Below are 17,579 nucleotides of genomic sequence, written 5' to 3'. Positions count from 1 at the left end.
TGAGAAAAAGGGCTAATACTATCTACTGAACAACCTTAAGCTTTTAGAAGAGCTGTGCCTCTTAACTGCTCCAGATTGTCTGAAAACAGGATGGCTGGCAGATGGATTTTAATTGAGTTTTAGCATAGTAGGCTTTAAATTGGTTAAACTTGAGGTATGTGTGTTCATGAAATCCTGTGTAAGTATGTGATAGCCTCAAACCTGAGGTCTTGGGATCAGATTGATTTGATTTGGTTTTTGTTTTGTCCCAGTCCCCATTAGTAACCTAGCTTTTTTTTTCTGAGGGCATTCAGAGTATCTGAAGAACTATACTTTCCTCAAGTTTTGCAGCTTTTGGAAATCAGACTTCACAAAGAGGGAAAATATGCATTGAACCTATTTTCTACTCTTTTCCTTTCTCTATCTTGTATTTCTGGAAAATGTGGTCTCATTTAAACTAAAGCTTATGTTTAGTAATTAATCGCTTGGATTTTCTTTCTAACAGAGTTTTTTTCCTCTTTTTGCAGGTGTTGAAGTGCCATCCAAAGACTCTGTGCCAAAGAAGAGGCCAATATATGAAGACAAAAAGAAGAAGAAGCAGCAGCAGCCAGAAAATAAAGAAGGTGTGTTTTGCCTGTAGGGATACTTAATAGATTAGTCAGATTTCCGGAAGTGTTTGTGGAGTAAATCAGCTAATCCTAAGCTAATTGCACTTCAAGGTGCCTGTGAGCTTCTTTTCACACCCCTGCCCCCACTTGCAAGTGCTGATGCATTAGGATCCTAAAGTTGTTTTGGAGGCTGGCTCACTTAATCCTTTGTTTTAACCGTCTACTTGACTGTTGTGTTTTTGCCTAACCTGGGTTTTTCTTTAGAATTTCTCAGTGTTGGAGATGTACAGAACATAAAGGCTTACGAATGTGAGGTTGAATTCTTTGTGTGCCTATGTAGGTTAAATACAATGTAGTGTAAGTAATAATGACTTGTAATTAAATCTAAGCTGATGTCTCAGGGTGAAAGAGGATTGATCCTAGTTTTAGTACTTTTCAGTTGGACACCCTTTGTTTGTTTTGTTGTATATAAAACCAGTTTTCATTTTCCAGGGTGTGAGTAGTTTGGAGAGCTTGCATTTTCTGAAAACTTAGAATTTCTTGCACTAGTTAGATACAGATTGAATGTGTGAACATTTTTTACTGTTGTGCTTTGTGGCCTTTCTGTGGGGATGTTGCTGTGACTCTTCTCAAGATGTCCTTAGTTAAAAAAATGAAACCTCCTTGCATGAGCTTTTTTGCTATTTAGCTAGGGTTTTCTACATTCAACGTGAGATATGTGGCTGCTTACCACTTAAGCAGTGTCTGTAGAGAATTGATAATGGTGTTTATATGAATTGTATCAGTGTTTTTTTAATATATGAAACAGTAGAGCAAGAATGGATAGTTCATTGGTGTTACTTCATTTCCTCTTTTGTTTTAAAGAAAGCAATGGGGTGTTTTTTAATGTTTAAAAGCAATAATAATCCTCCTAGCCAATAACTGACCTATCACATAAATCCAACTGCTCAGAAAGCCAAATGTTTTTCAGAGAAGCCATATATACACTCGCTTTGTTTTAGCTCTGTAAGTGGGAGTTCAGTTAGTTCAGTATTACATAAAGTCAGGTTTTGTTTACTTGTAACAGCACAGCTTAAAAATAGAACTTAAATGTGAAGCTGTATGTCTAGGTTGGTTTGCACTTTGGAAGAATGTAGCAAACAATTTGCTTCCTTGGCAATTTCAGAAAGTGTGGAAGTCACTTCTCCAGCTGAAGATGCTGTGGAATTGGAAACACCAGTAAAAGAGGAGACTCCTCTTCCAGTAGAGCCAGGTTAGTAGTTCTGCTAATAAACACAAACTGCTAAAGACTGTGTGGTAGGTATGGTGCCATGGTGGATGGGGACTGAGCAGCCATCCTTTCTTGAGGTAGTTACTGGGTTTCTTCTCTTCCTAAAGGAGGAACTGATGAAATTTTATGCAATAAAAAGGCATGAAGTCTCAAAATGAGACTGTAAAGGTCCCTTATTCTGGGTGAACTTCCATGTTCAATTGACTTAGCCAACTATCTCAAATAAGCATCTTATTCAGTGCCTTACGATTAGCTCCCTGACTTTTCATTTGCTTTCCAAAGGGCTGTTTTGTCAGCAGTTAGGTGAGGGTAAAAAGGAAATATACTACTTTTAGTACTGATACTGCAATAATCACAATGATTATGTTCTTAAATCCAAATGATTTTGCTTTCACAAGTGCTGAATGCAGTGGGTATGGGCTCACTTGTGAAACTGTCAGCCTAGCAAGTGGTTGTTACCCTCATTTTTGCCTACACGCAGTACTTGTTTGGGCAAAATCACATTATACTGGAGATCTTCTTGAGCAAGGAGACTGTTTCAGTTTTTACCCTTATTCTTAAGGCAGACAAATACTGACAAAACTTCCAGCTTTTTGAAAACAAAACTAAATGTGTACTCTAATTCTAGCTTGACTTGTCTCTTGAAGGAACAGTTCTATTACCATGGAAGAGAAGGGCTCACTGGCAGAACGTTATTTGCCAGTCACAGTTCTTGTGGTCTGGAACTTTCTCTTCATTTTAAAGAGCTGAAATTTCATGACGCTCAGTGTGCTGAACCATAAATATCATTTATTGTCTCTTTTGGAGAGGGTTAAATATTTTGCATTCCTTCCATTTGTCCGAGAGCTGCAGTTTTTTTCATCTCTCACGTGATGTGCAGACAGGAGTTAGATGAGTAGTTGAGCTATGCCTTCCAAAAATGTGTTTTGCTAGGCAAAGATGCTAGCACTGTTAAGATTCTGTGCAGAGAACTGAAGATTATTTCTTAAGTGAGCAGCGTATTCTGTTCACGGAATGTCGAGATAATTGGAAAGAATTATGGTAGCAGCAAACTTGTAAGGTGCAGATGACAAAGGAAGAGGCATCTAAAAATGTTGTATGTTGCTGGACTGTTTTTATCATAATTTAATGTTGGATTTCTCAGTTTCAGAAGACAAAGAGGAAGAAGAAGACACAGAAGACGCAGGTTTGGATGACTGGGAAGCCATGGTTAGTGATGAAGATGGAGAAAAAGGTGGGCATGTAAATAAGCATCAGATGCCTTTTCTGATAAAGAGGTTTCTTTGGGCTGAGTTATTTCGTTTCTGTAGGAAACAATATCATGTTTAGATTCTCCCTCTGCCCCATTAGATGAATCTTGAGGCAAGTGCCATGATAAACAGGTGCAAGATCCGCCTCTCAAAGGCAGAGCTTTCAGAAACTCTACAGATACTGCTCGGGGTCACCCTTTGGAAATACTCATATATGCACTGAAAATGAATATCACCTGAAATACATCAGTTGTAATTTGTTAGTTTTTATGGGAGTAAAAATCTTCTTAATAAGTACTTAAACTACCTCTGGGAGTTTAGGAAAACCTTTTAGCTGGTGTGGTATTTCTCTAGCAACCATCTCAAAGCCATAGCAGTTTTACTGCAATAATATCTAGGAGAGTATTTTTGTGAGACAAGTTCTCAAGGAAGTAGGGAACTAAGGTGGAGTGAAGGTTAGTGTGCATACATTATATGAGCTCTAGGCACCTCCTCTCATCTACTATTTTAAGACGCAGGTGCAGCAGAAAGGAAATATTTCCAGAACGTTCATATTCTTGGGGGAATATACAAAATCCCACGTGCTTGTGGGGCACTTAGAGCTGTGCAAGAATGCAGGAAGACCTTCTCAGGGGGTTCCTTACAGGGGTGGAGAAAGCCGTGTTGCCGCAAGTCTTCCTGAACAGGAGTTGATTACTGTTCTTGGTGCTTCCATGATGTGTGTTTGTTGCTTCTTAAGGTCAAAGCTTGCTCAGCCCTGTAGGTCCTTTGAAATCTGTGCTTTCAAAGAACAAAGCTTTGTATACATAGGTGTATAGCAGTATGGATTTCCTTTTGGCACATGTGTGTGTGTGTTCCTGTGGTGCTGGACTTGTTCTCCTTGGAGTAGTAAGGTCCACTCACCTTCTTGAATGGCTGTTTTAGTCTGTCGCTGTCCTGGGGACATCCTGTCACATCCCTCTTCTTTCTACTTGGATTTGAAGCATTGGGCAGTGTGGTCCAGAAAAAGAGCCTTCCTGGCAGTTTGATTTGGCATATAACTAAGCTGAAGGACTTTAAGCATAGCAAAGAAACATAACTAATAAGAGCTGAGAGCCTCATCTCAGCTCTGTACAGAAGAAAATGTGTGGCTTTAAAACATTCATTAGCTTGTCTCTTCTGATTTTCTAAGTGTGATAAATGGGAAGCTTTCAAAGACAGAAAATTACTTTTTGATAGCTCTTTTTGTTTGTTTACCGAAGAATTCCTCTGAAAAATATTAATCTTCTCTGAACAATCCAGGAAAACATTAAGATGTTATTTGTTTTTTCTTAGAAATGCAGAAAAGACCATTTGTTCTGATGGTTACTTCTGTTTACATGTGCATTGCTCATCAGTAATACACCAAAATCCATATTTTGTCGAATTTTTAAGTATTTTGTCTTTCTATTGAAAAGTCTCAGTACATTGATTTCTCTTGAGGTGCACAGTTTTAAAGAATGTCACTTTATCCAGTGCAGGGTCACCAATATGATCAGGGGAATGGACCATCTTTCCAGAGGCTGCGGGAACTGGGGCTGTTTAGTCTAGAAAAGAGAAGACTGAGGGAGGATCTTATTAATATTTACAAATATCTAAATGATGGGTGTCAGGAGGTTGGGACATCCCTTTTTTCTAGAGTAGCTAGCAACAGGACAAGGGGTAATGGAATGAAGCTGGAACACAAAAAGTTCCACTTAAATATAAGAAAAAACCGTTTCACTGCAAAGGTGACGGAGCAGTGGCACAGGCTGCCCAGAGGGGTCGTGGAGTCTCCTTCTTCCTTGGAGGTCTTCAAGACCCACCTGGACATGTTCCTATGTGACCTGATCTAGGTGAACCTGCTTCTGCAGGGGGGCTGGACTAGATGATCTCTGAAGGTCCCTTCCAATCCCTACCATTCTATGATTCGCAAATTCGTCCAGCGTAAGTGTGCTGATAATATAATTCTTTCCTTTCCCAAACTCACTCTGCTTTTACAGGTTCTAAACACAAGTCAACAGCTCTAATCAGGAAACACTTTTTGTTTTAATATTGAAAGTTGAAAAATCATCTGGACTGGTGCTTCTTGAATGGAACCTCACTCTTCTATAGTATAGCATAGTCTCTATAGGTCTGTAGTTCTATAATATAGTCTCTTCTGCTCTCACTTACAGTAGTCTCTCTTTGTTTGTTGTTGTTTCCCTTTTCCACACAAATGTGAATTCAATAGAGAATTGTAACCTTAGGTTTGTTGGTGGATTTCTTCTTTTGACAGAGAGCAAACCTGTCCACATTGAAGTCAAAGAACAAAACGAAGTGGAGGAGGAAGAAGAGGAGGAGGAAGACGATGAGGAAGAGGAAGAAGAGAGCGAAGAATCTGAAGACAGTGAAGGGAGTGAAGATGAGGATGAAAAGACTTCGGATGAGAGAGAGGCAGACTCCCAAGCTATTGGAAAACAGTCTATGGAGAAAAAGCCCAGCAAGGAAATCAGCTCCGATTCTGAGTATGACTCAGACGACGACCGCACCAAGGAGGAACGTGCTTATGACAAAGCTAAGCGGAGAATTGAGGTACTGGGACATGACCTTGTTTGAACAAGAGCTTGACTCTTGTGAGAGGAACACCTTCAGCTCACTGAAAGGCCTTTTAACCGTATTTGTCAGAATGATGGTTCTGTTGTTACTAATGTTTAGACAGGTCCAGAAATTGGGCTAATTAAGAAAAAAAGACCCCTTTTGTTTTTTCCCTGAAGCTCAGATGTTAGATTTTTAAACAACTTGGTCACAAGGAACGGATGTTTCAGCATTGTTCCTCTTTTGCCTCTCCCCCTTCTGGAGAAAGAGGCTATTATCCTTTACAGACAGATACTTCAGAGTTTTAAAAGACAAATTTCTAAAATGTTAATCATTTGTGTGGCTGCTAATGTCCTCAGTTTCCTTACTCAAGGTGCTGCTTCTGAATGCACCATCAACAAAGCTAGATGTTAGTGGACATAATAACTGAGCCTTACAGACTGTAACCAAAACCAACCCACTTTTAACTGTTGTAAATTTTTGATTTGCCGAAAGAGGGATAGCAGACCTTGAATTGCCTTGAGCTTTTAAGTCCCACAGTTAACTCTGTCTTACGTATTTATGTAATCAAGTCAAGAGATGAGCTATGGTTTTTGGTTTATACTTACCAGTTTTTGTGTATCTTCTACTTAGAAGCGACGAGCTGAAAACAGCAAAAATATGAATACTGAAAAGCTCAGAGCACCAGTTATCTGTGTCCTGGGGCATGTAGACACAGGAAAGACCAAAATTTTGGATAAGGTAAGATGCAAAACGTGAAGGCATTGCATTGTCTGTGTATCTTTTTTATAGGTGTGGATTCGTTTGATGTTTTGTTTGGGATGATTTAAATTTCTTACATGAAACTGTTTCTTTTTTTTTTCTTATCTTTAGCTCCGTCATACTCATGTACAGGACAGTGAAGCTGGTGGTATCACTCAACAGATTGGTGCAACTAATGTCCCGCTTGAAGCTATTAATGAGCAAACCAAGATGGTGAAAAATGTAAGTTAGAGCATGTCAAAAACTTTAAAAAAACCCCAAACCAACCCAAAAGAAATGTAAAAACTGATGAAGGCCTTGTATGACTTCCTGATGTGGGCAAATGTACTTTTTGCCCCATCTCTAATCCTGGGGTTAATTGTTTTTTAATTCCTATCCTCAGCCCCTCAGGGGAGGCTGTCTCATTTTTCATTTTAGTTGATAGAATTTGCCAATTTAGTTGATAGTTTAACTATCAACTAGTTGATAGCTGCCACTTCTTCACAAAAATACACAAGTACTGCTTACCATGTTCTGAACTGCACACTTATGTACATAGACTCAATATCAGTGTTTCGATTGTAAATTGAGACTTTTGAAACTTGGTGAGTGTATTTGCTGTTAAAAACTTACTTTTATTGTGTAAACTGAAATCGAGCCAATTCTTAGATGTTGAATTTTACTGTTACAGAAACAGTAACTGTTCTGTATTGCTTGTTTTGGATGCCATATCCTATTTTGCTTGTGGCAGCAGCTGACTGAAAAACTTTGGTAGTGATGGGATTTTTTTTCTAGATTTTACTCCATTTATTAAAAATGTAAAGTCAGTGGAGAGGAGGAAATGTTCAAGACAAGGATGATAAATCTCACGAGCTTCAAGTACTTTTTCCTCTGTAGGCTGCTTTGTCTTACAAATTTTATCTGAGCTTCTGGCCATTCGACATCTAGGGGAATGTTCTGCATAATTTTATGTTTTTTCATATTGAAATGAGCTTTGACTGATCTGTCTGGATTTTTTTAAGTGAAAACTGTCAGTAATGCTGCCAGCCCTTAGGATTTTTGTTGTTTCTTTTTTTCTTCCTTCTTGTGTAATCTTTACAAGGTGGCTAATATTGTGAAATGTTAGTTTGACAGAGAGAACATAAAAATCCCAGGCATGCTGATAATCGACACTCCAGGACATGAGTCTTTCAGGTAATGATTTCTCACGATATAGTACTTCCCAGAAGTGATGGCTAAAGCTGCTGAATACATTTTCAGCAAAGTGCTAAGTCTAATCCTTTGTGTTTCTTCTCACTTGCAAAAAAAGACCCCATGAAACCAACAAACCTAAAGCAGAAGAATAAATGAATTTGCTTAGTTTGCAGGTGCTATGTATATCTAGTTAATTGCTGGCCTTTTATATCGGATTAATTTTCTGTGTTCATGCCAGTTGAGCCATGAATGTTTGAAAGAGTGTGTGAATAACTTTTTTTCTCAATAGTTAGTGTAAGAGGAAAGACAGGAGCAAGAAGCTAGCTGGAGAAGAAAAGGTGAGGATTTCAGGTTTCTGCTATGAAAAATAAAAACTTCAGTCCTTGCCTCCAGCTCACAGCAGCCTAGCTCAGGTGACCGAGTTCATGAGGCTGGAAGTCACCAATTGCACAAGTCAGATGACTCTTAGCAGAGCTCATATGCTGTTTAGGAACACCAGTGACATGCAGGCCAGCCACTGTATCAGCTCCTCAGTCTAAAATGTGGTACATGCAGCTGTGCTCACTGAGGCAGTGCTTGGGGTGAAATCTCTGAGCAAAAGGGTTAGAGTTTGACGTGAGATTCTCAAACCCCTGCAAGCATTGAAGTGCTGTGTCTTGAGGCACTTGATAATATTTGGATCAGTTTCTTGGCATTATACCCCTTACTCTTGGGAGAATAATAGTTTCTTCTTTTTGCTTACACATACTGTAATATATTCTGTTAAATGGAATTTACACAGTGTGATTTGAATGTTTTCTTCCACAGTTTTCATTTTAGAGGGGAAAACTACTCGATCATCTTTAGCTTTTTGTTGGTCAGTGTAAGTTTGACATTGTATTTGATGTTTTTTATTAGTATTCTGTTGCTGTATGACTGACTTTTGTTTTATTTTCTCTCTCTTAATGCCACAGCAATCTAAGAAATAGAGGAAGCTCACTTTGTGATATTGCTATACTTGTAGTTGACATCATGCACGGTTTGGAGCCACAGACAATTGAATCAATAAATCTGTTGAAATCCAAGAAATGCCCCTTTATAGTAGCTCTCAATAAGGTAAGATAGCTTTTTATTCTAGTAGTATGTTTTTCTGCTCTAATAGTGTTTTTGGCATCTGACAGTTTTCTGTGTTCTTGCATGGACTTGAATTGTTCTTAGATCCTCCCTGCTGCTTTTTTCTCATGTCCCCGATACTGCTGTGGCTTTACAGGATCTGTGCAGAGCAAGCTGTCGGTTCTTCTCAGAGCCCGTACTGATCAGTTTCTTTACCTTATGCAACCTCTGTATGTTGTTCACACTTCTGGAAGTTGTGCTTCAGTTGTAGTTTTTTTTGTTTGTGGCTTTTTTTCTTGCACCTGCTTAATATGGATTTGTGTGTGTTATTCTGATAAAATTGAAAGACAAGCTTCGAGTGTTTCTTGTAGCTACTGATACTTGTGAGTTTGACTTGAAGATAAGCTGGCTTTTAAGCCTGTGAAACAGCAATGCTAGTTGCTGGTGGGAAGTATTTCAGGCTCTGCAATATTAGATGCTAAAGGCAGTTATTTTCAGCCTTGTTTTTAGAAATCCTCTGCATGAGAAATTATGCTGGCTATGCTGGCTTACATGAGTTACAATAAGGAAATTACTCATGTCTAAGGACTTTGGCTGCTGACTGCCATGCTGACAGAGAACTTACAAGAAGGGTATTCATGTGTAGTGTAAAAATTTCAGTATGCTTTAAAAAAATGAAACGAGCATTAAGATTGACAGTTGTTGGAAGCAGGGAGGCCATTATCTCAGTGCTGAAAAGAGTTGCTTTTTAAAAAAAGCTATTGGGTGGAGAGGTATTAAGGCCTACAGTGAGCCCGAGCCAAAAGTTCTTGCGTTTCAGGTTATAGTTCTATCATTTGACCAGGTTACAGTCTATTTTCTAAAGATGTAGTTTTTGATTTATACAGCAGATTTAATAGTTTCTTGGAATAAGTCCACCCTGCTTTGAAAAATGATTTAGGAAAGTATTTCTGAAGTATGCAGTTGTGTCTCTTGAGCCAACCCCCCCGTGATCCCTTCTCTGTAGCGATATGGGAAAGAGTCCAAATTTACCAGTAAGTTTTAAAAGTTCTTTGTAAAACTAGTACAGTTTCAGGGGAAAAAAAACCCCAATTTGATCCTTTTTTTGTGCATGTGAAGCTCAATATAGGTCTCTTCCTTTTTGATGTAATTAATGTATATCAGCTTTACCATATGAACCTAGGTGGTTATAACCCGAGTTTTTAAAACCTGAAGTAGTATTGCTCTCATGAAATATTGTCTGACATTGGGTAAATACATAAGCAGAGATAAATATAGCAGCTAAAGCTAATAAAAAAAAGGAAGATATAATTTGATTACTGGAGCAAATAGATGGCTGGCTATGTCAGCTGGTAAAGTATTTCTCGTAGGTAATGTGGCATATGCATGAAGATGCTCTTCAGTAAGCTGCATAAGATGACATGTTACTGTATTCTCAAGATTGATAGGTTATATGACTGGAAAAAAAGTCCAGATACAGATGTAGCTGTCACCTTAAAGAAGCAGAAAAAGAATACGAAAGATGAATTTGAAGAACGTGCGAAAGCTATCATAGTGGAATTTGCAAAGCAGGTGGGCTGGAGTATTCAAGGTTCTTTGGTTAACGTTGAAGGTGATGGGCTGGTGGTGTGGCCTGTGTGGGTTGGGGTTTTGTTTTGTTTTCTTTTTCTTTCCACAAACCAACTTGGAATATCAGTCAAACTGTTGCATCTCTTCTGACGCACACTGGTGGTTACCTCTCATAACCCAAACTTTGTTGTTAATCCGATCTCTTAACTGCTCCATCCTTAGAGAGCTAGTTTGGAGAAAAGTAGCAGCTAATTGCTGTGCGTGGTCAGTGGAGTCCAGAAGAGCAGAATAAGTTTTCCTTCCCTATTCTTTCTGTCTTTGGGAATCGCCTGAGAGAATCCTTTCTGCCTCTTGTTCCCTCGGACGCTGGCAGGGCTTAAATCACAGCAGTTCTGGGAACTTCTGTTGGCAACACACAATGCTGCCTAGAAGCTAGATGTGGTAATTGGCTTTGTAGAGTTACCCCACGCCGCTTCCAAGGGTGGGCTGAGGCTTCGTGTCCCGTAGCACACCATCAGTAACAACACTTCTGTGGGGCTTTTTTTTTTATTGTCTTTTTTTAAAATTAGGATTTAAAAAATGCAATAGTAATTGCCTGGGGTTGGATGTTACTGTTAATGCTGATGTGTGTATATATCTATTTTCCTTATGTAACTATTGATCCTGATTCCAGGGCTTGAACGCTGCCTTGTTTTATGAGAATAAGGATCCCCGCACTTTTGTTTCTCTTGTACCTACCTCTGCTCACACAGGGGATGGCATGGGAAGTCTGATAGCTCTTCTCGTGGAGCTAACGCAAACTATGCTGACCAAGAGACTGGCTGAGTGTCAGGAGCTGAGAGCTCAAGTCATGGAGGTAATTCAGCAGCCGTTCTTTCAGGTTCTTCTAGGAACTTCTCCCTTCCCTGCCCCTTTCTTCAATGGTAAGCAAAGGGGTGTTTGAAGTGCTTAAATAGGGAGTAACTCTTATTTTTTTTCTCTCTCCCTTTCATTCAGGTTAAAGCACTGCCAGGCATGGGCACTACCATAGATGTTATTTTGATTAACGGGCGCCTGAAAGAAGGAGACACCATTATTGTTCCTGGGGTAGAAGGTCCTATAGTAACTCAGATTAGAGGTCTTCTGCTACCTCCTCCTATGAAGGAGCTCCGAGTTAAGGTATGGAAGCTGCTTAGTATATTGACATTTAGAAAAGATTTAGAACCAGGGGAAGAAGAAAAACCCAAAAACCCAAGCTTTATAAATAGCCTGATCCTGTGGTAGGATGCAGTTACATTGTGGCTAAGGATGCTCTCAAGGGGAAGGTGGCACACACCAAATGTCTTCTGGACTGCACCTGTAGGTGCCTGTTGCTGTGTCTGTCCTGACAGCAGCACAGAGAAGGATGGATGGGCTCTCCTGCACTGAGGATCGAGATGTGTATGTTTTAATAGGGGTTCAAGCCTGTGGCTGCATCTGAGAGGGAGGCCCCTGTCTTAAATGGAAATTGGAGCATGCTAGTACAGGGTCTTCTGACTTAAGGTATGTGTTACTAGTAAAAGAGGGGTTTAATAACAGAAATCACATACGATTAGATTTGAGAAAAGTGGACAAGTGAGTTTCTAGGAGCAGCCGGTGAGTGGTGATGATCAGGACCTCTGCAGAAATCTGCAGCTTTTTGTCACTTTAAGTAGTTTTTTGGAGATTTTGCTGCCTCAGTCTTAAGAGACTGAATTAGAGATTCTGCCTGTATTGCTTCTCGTGAAAGGAGGAGAGCCACAGAAATGAAAGGCTATAAATACATTAATGTGTACATGAATATTAATACATATGATTCAAAGATGATGAAAAGAGCTGCTCTGCTTTTTCCTGTTGAGAAGGAAAGGAATAAGTGTCTGCACAGATTTTGCTTGAGGCAAAGAAAACCATACAGATAACCTAGGGAGATGTAACGGGACAGGCCTTAAGCATTTGGTTTAAAAGGGGGAAAAGAGTATCAGGGTCCTAATCTAAGGCTGTGGCAGTTGTGCTGTGCTTCATTTCATTGGGTACTGTTGACCCTGCAGCCCACTGTAGTCCCTGGGGTTTAATCTGGTTCCTTTTTGCAAGCTGAAGTTCTCCTGTAAAGCAGCACGAATCACTGCCAGAGCCAGCTTTCTTGTGTGCTCTCTCTGCGTATGTAACCTTGTACTTAGGTTACGTTCTCTGCTTTGTTGGAAGCTGTTGAATGTATTTTGTTACCAGGAGGAAGTAATTGAAAGCATTTCTGTCTGTTTCATAGAGTGGTAGTGGTTGGAAGGGACCTTTAGAGATCATCTAGTCCAACCCCCCTGCTAAAGACCTCCAAGGAAGGAGACTCCACACCCTCCCTGGGCAGCCTGTGCCAGGGCTCCCTCACCTGAACAGTGAAATAGTTTCTTATGTTTAAATGGAATTTTTTGTGCTCCAGCTTCATCCCATCACCCCTTGTCCTGTTGCTAGCTACAACAGAAAAAAGGGATGCCTCGAACTCCTGACACCCACCATTTATATACTTATAAATATGAATCATTTTGCATCCCTTTATTTAAAGCAGAAGGTAAACTGGTGTATGAAACTCTTCTGATGTTGAAAGGTTGTTTTGTGGGGCTAAACTGCAATCTAACAGGTCACAGATTCCCATCAACAGGGTCTTCAGTTGAGTTTCTGCCCTTTGGTGGGAGATGGGATGTAGGGTACCAGCACCGTGCCGAACAACAGTGGGTTTGACAACCTTTAGCAGCTATGCGAGTGGATCTAGGGAAACTGGGTTTCTTTTGAGGCAGGCTGTGAGGATACATTTCAGTTCAGCCTGTCCATGAGGATGTCATCCTTGAAATAAGACTCAGATTTTGGGGTGGGGGCTTTGCAGGAACAAAGTGCTTGCTGAGGAAGGAGGCTGCTTTGCAGTTTCAAGAACAGGATGGGATGTCTCCCAAAAACCCAAACAAACCAGAAAATCCTTACAATGTTGATTTAAAGGTCTTTAGGAATAACTGGCTGTGATGCCTTGCAGCCATGCCCTGAGTGACGAGGGATCTTCGAGGTTCCCCTGGGTTGGGGAGAGACCTGGGAAATTAATCATGGAGCTCAAAGAGAAGATTGGATGGGAGCCTCTGGTGGGAGATAGGACAGTTCTTCCTGCACAGAGCCTTGGGCCATGGCAGCTAAGCTTTAGTGCTTTAGTTGAGCTGTCAGTACCTTCCCCTTACTTCCCTCCAGGGCTGAATTTGTGGGTGTTGGTTTTTAGTGAGCAGCTGCCCATCACTGCCTGCACTTTTCTAGCATATATTCCTTCTTGTGGCTGCTGCCTCTCTTTTTCAGATCATTTCCCCTGACCTGCCCCTCTCAGCAGGGGTGGTGGTGGGATGATGTGAAGGGAGAGGAGCAGGCAGACTGGAAGGTGCAAATGCAGAGCAGAGAAGGTCCGTGATGAAAGATGGGAGCTGCTGGACTCACCCGTCACGCTCTGCGTTGCGTGTGCTGGCGGCAAGTCCGGATCAGCTGCGTGGCACCGCTGTGGGTCAGCTCCCTCAGCCCTTTGCAACAGGGTGTGTTCTCCCTTTCAGAACCAGTACGAAAAGCACAAGGAGGTCGTTGCTGCTCAAGGAGTGAAGATTCTTGGGAAGGATTTGGAAAAAACCTTGGCTGGTTTGCCGTTGCTTGTAGCTTATAAAGAGGATGAAGTGCCGGTCCTCAAGGTGAGACGCTTGATGCTGAAGTGAGACACTTAACTGAGGGGAACTGAGCTCCTGGTGATGAAGCTCGTTGAGACGTTGAGAGCTCAGTGTAGAAGTAGCTTTGGGATGGGTTTATTTGGTTTGCATTTAAAAAAAATAAGGTAACACTCTGCAGCTTTGTGTCCATGGAAAACACTGCTGTGGGGAGGGTTTAGTGTATTGACCCCTAGGTTTTCTACCCAATATGGTGCTGGGGTGTCTCTGCTGGTAGAATAGCAAAGATAGGACAGTTTGTACATTAACTATTGATTTGGTGTTTGGAGTAATTTACACATATATTTCAATTATATTGGGCAAATATCTGCTAGTGGAGTTGTTCAAACTTGTCTTAAGTCAACTTTGCAATTCTGATTGCTGTAGTAAATTTCTTTTGTCGTTTAGACCTTAAAAATGGCAGAGGCATGAAGGTAAATATCCTAAACCCAAATCTGAGGGGAGGTATTCTTTTTCTCCAAAGTTGGGAAGTTGGTTTGAAAAAGAAAATCACATGTTGATAGTTTACTTTTAACCATAGTGTTGCTTTAATCTTCTGTCTACTTACCTTTGCCTCTGAAGGGAGGTGAATCTTTTAGGACCTCCAAATACAGACCTTGTTTCTGGGTACATATGAGTATGTATGTAAAGTCTGCCAGTAGTAGGTACATGAGGGCTTAAAGTAAATGGCAACATCTGTTCGTCTGTTAGAGGACAGGACAAAGCATTTGGGCTTAAAAGGCCTCTTAATGTTTGGTGTTTTTTTTACTTCTCTGAAAGCAGCAAAACAGCCTTGCTGCTCTTGCATCATCTGTTTTGTACCTAGGCCTACGAAGCCTCCAGAATCTTTTCTAGCTCATGGTTTTAGGAGTGTCTGCCTTTATTGGTGATCCTCAGTTGGGCAACCAAAGATCTTGCCACACACCAAGGGGTGCGTGTTGGCTCACTCTTGCCAGCAGAAACTTGAGTGCTGGGGGGAGTGACGTGTAGTCCGCAGAGAAATGTCCCCGACTCCCACGATGGGCATCTGCTTTGTGTTACACGATCACCTTCTTGCAAAATCCTCCAGTCTTAGGTCAGCTGAGCCTTTCCCAGTGCCAGGAACAAGCAGCGGTGTGTGCCAGGGCTGCGTGTGACCTGTGCCGCACACCTAAGCTGGTGCCCGTCCCTGTGGGCCTCGTGTGCTCTCAGCAGCTCACAAACCAAAGGCTTTGTACCCCGAGGCTTGCATAGCGATACAACTAAAACTTGCTTGCTTTCTCTCCTTGTTTCCTTTTTCCCTCCAGGATGAACTAATACATGAACTGAAGCAAACACTGAATGCAATCAAATTAGAAGAGAAAGGTGTTTATGTGCAGGCTTCTACTTTAGGCTCTTTAGAAGCATTACTTGAATTTCTTAAAACATCAGAAGTGCCAGTAAGTACTGCTGCGCTGTATCTGATGGTGCTGCTGCATATGAGTTGCTAACTGTTTCGGCTCAGAGATGAGTGACTGACGTATGTGGCTTTCCCTTTCAACAGTATTCAGGAATTAATATAGGTCCTGTCCATAAAAAAGACGTTATGAAGGCATCGGTTATGTTGGAGCACGACCCCCAGTAAGTAACTGCTTTGCTTTACTACGTTGCTGGGAGTATTTTGGCAGGTCCCCCTCCCTGGCTCCTGGTTCTGAGGGCTCTCCAGGGCACTACCTGACCCGTTTTTTCCTCACAGATACGCAGTCATTTTGGCATTTGACGTGAGGATCGAGCGCGATGCACAGGAAATGGCTGATAGCTTAGGAGTCCGAATTTTTAGCGCTGAAATTATTTATCACTTATTTGATGCCTTCACAAAATATAGACAGGACTACAAAAAACAGAAACAAGAGGAATTCAAGTAAGTAAGAACAATCCTATTCTGGGGGCTTCCCGACTAACAGCATCCCTTAATCGTTCGGTTGTAAATGAAACAGCATTTAGCTTCTTGGTTCCTTTCTTATTATTTAGCACCTTGTTCTGATGGAAAGGAAGGAAAGGAGGATCGTACAGTAGCTCTAGTCTAATTGTGTACATCTCAGATTAGGTTTAGTGGGGTGAGGGTTGTGCAGCAGTTACAAGATTTAGCTAAAACTCACCTAACAGGGAGTGTTCTTGTTAAGGTTTACTTTGTATACTTGGCTTCTGTTCCCAATTCGTGACAGACGGGTTAGTCTTGCAGAGTTACAAAGCTAAAGGGATTTGGATTCTGTTGTTTCATGTTTATGCAATTCCAACATGCAGGGCTTAAGTCCTCCTGCAGTAACATGAATATGCAATCATTTAAGAATTTATAGGGACCTTAAATTTGTTTTTGGAACCTGTTATTGGCTGATCCTCAGTAAAGTAAGGACAGACACAATAAAGTGTGTTTCGTTTCATATTGGTCTCAATTTAAATACCTCAGCATTTTAAGATATTTATTCACTTTGCAAACAAACATCTTGAATGATGAGTCAAGGCAATAAGATTTCTATTCCCGTGCTCTTCTGAGACTAGAATTATACTGTAAAATTACTTCTTCTTTGTTCTTGGTCTTAGTCGACTGCCCAAGCCAGTCACAATAAAATCCATGCCAGCCATGCTTGATTATCGTTCTTGAAGATCAAGTACTGACTAGAATTACCAAGACTGGAGAAGGGGTTTTTGTCCACTGTTGGAATAAATGCCCAAGAAGACTAGGAGAAGGCAGAACTATCAATGTTACATGCACTGTCCCAGTATCTATCTCAAAATGCCTTTTCTTTGTCATCTTCCAGGCACGTAGCAGTATTTCCTTGCAAGATGAAAATACTCCCCCAGTTCATATTCAACTCCCGTGACCCAATAGTGATGGGTGTCGTGGTGGAGGCCGGCCAGGTGAAGCAAGGCACCCCCATGTGTGTACCTAGCAAAAACGTAAGTGCCTCTGCCTGGGGGATGTTTGATCTGCCTGGTGTAGTTCCTGGGACGACGCACCAGGAAGTGTGGGCATGTGCCTTCCCATGGCACATGAGGTCGCGGGAGAGGACAAGATGCTGACTTTGGGATCAGCCTCTTTCCTAGTGATAAGCCATTGTGCTGCTCTGTGCTGGAACAGTCTAGCCCTGCTGTGGGGCTGGGGCAGCACAGCTGAAGGGTGCTGCCAGTCAGCCTCCCTCCCTACCAACCCCCACGGCAGTTTCTGTATCAGGATAGAAAGTAATGGGGGGGAAGACAGCTCCTAGTGTTGTAAGGGATGACAACCACGTGTCCCCTTGAAGCGTGAGGATGGTGCCTACAGCCTCAGCTGGGTGCCAGAGCAGCTGTGCCACCAGGGCCGGGCACAGGAGGGGAGGAGAGGGCGCATGGGGCGCTGGTTGTCTGGGCCTGTGCCTCACAGCTGCCGTGTTGTGTTGCAGTTTGTCGAAATTGGAATAGTTACAAGTATTGAAATAAACCACAAGCCGGTGGAGGTTGCAAAAAAAGGCCAAGAAGTGTGTGTCAAAATAGAACCTATTCCTGGTGAATCACCGAAAATGTACGGGCGGCACTTTGAAGCAACGGATATCCTCGTCAGCAAGGTACGAGCCATCTGCGGTTCTGGACAGGGATT

General features: G+C 41.5%; 1 protein-coding gene across 1 annotated transcript in view; it reads left to right on the top strand.

The window, feature by feature from the left end:
- Positions 1 to 17,579, top strand: part of EIF5B (eukaryotic translation initiation factor 5B) — a 40,436-nt gene that overhangs the window by 20,190 nt on the left and 2,667 nt on the right. Inside the window, exons 7-23 of the mRNA XM_061997809.1 lie at positions 507 to 602; positions 1,753 to 1,839; positions 3,002 to 3,091; positions 5,383 to 5,678; positions 6,315 to 6,422; positions 6,555 to 6,665; positions 7,549 to 7,616; positions 8,570 to 8,711; positions 10,149 to 10,280; positions 10,951 to 11,133; positions 11,274 to 11,435; positions 13,844 to 13,975; positions 15,274 to 15,405; positions 15,510 to 15,586; positions 15,702 to 15,866; positions 16,765 to 16,903; positions 17,386 to 17,547. Coding sequence (XP_061853793.1) covers positions 507 to 602; positions 1,753 to 1,839; positions 3,002 to 3,091; positions 5,383 to 5,678; positions 6,315 to 6,422; positions 6,555 to 6,665; positions 7,549 to 7,616; positions 8,570 to 8,711; positions 10,149 to 10,280; positions 10,951 to 11,133; positions 11,274 to 11,435; positions 13,844 to 13,975; positions 15,274 to 15,405; positions 15,510 to 15,586; positions 15,702 to 15,866; positions 16,765 to 16,903; positions 17,386 to 17,547 — 2,282 coding nt within the window. The remainder of the gene's footprint in view (positions 1 to 506; positions 603 to 1,752; positions 1,840 to 3,001; positions 3,092 to 5,382; positions 5,679 to 6,314; positions 6,423 to 6,554; positions 6,666 to 7,548; positions 7,617 to 8,569; positions 8,712 to 10,148; positions 10,281 to 10,950; positions 11,134 to 11,273; positions 11,436 to 13,843; positions 13,976 to 15,273; positions 15,406 to 15,509; positions 15,587 to 15,701; positions 15,867 to 16,764; positions 16,904 to 17,385; positions 17,548 to 17,579) is intronic.

This window comes from Colius striatus, chromosome 1, assembly GCF_028858725.1.
Source record: "Colius striatus isolate bColStr4 chromosome 1, bColStr4.1.hap1, whole genome shotgun sequence".
Taxonomy (NCBI): domain Eukaryota; kingdom Metazoa; phylum Chordata; class Aves; order Coliiformes; family Coliidae; genus Colius; species Colius striatus.
The sequence above is the reverse complement of the archived record's forward strand: the minus strand, read 5'-3'. Positions and strand labels throughout refer to the sequence as shown.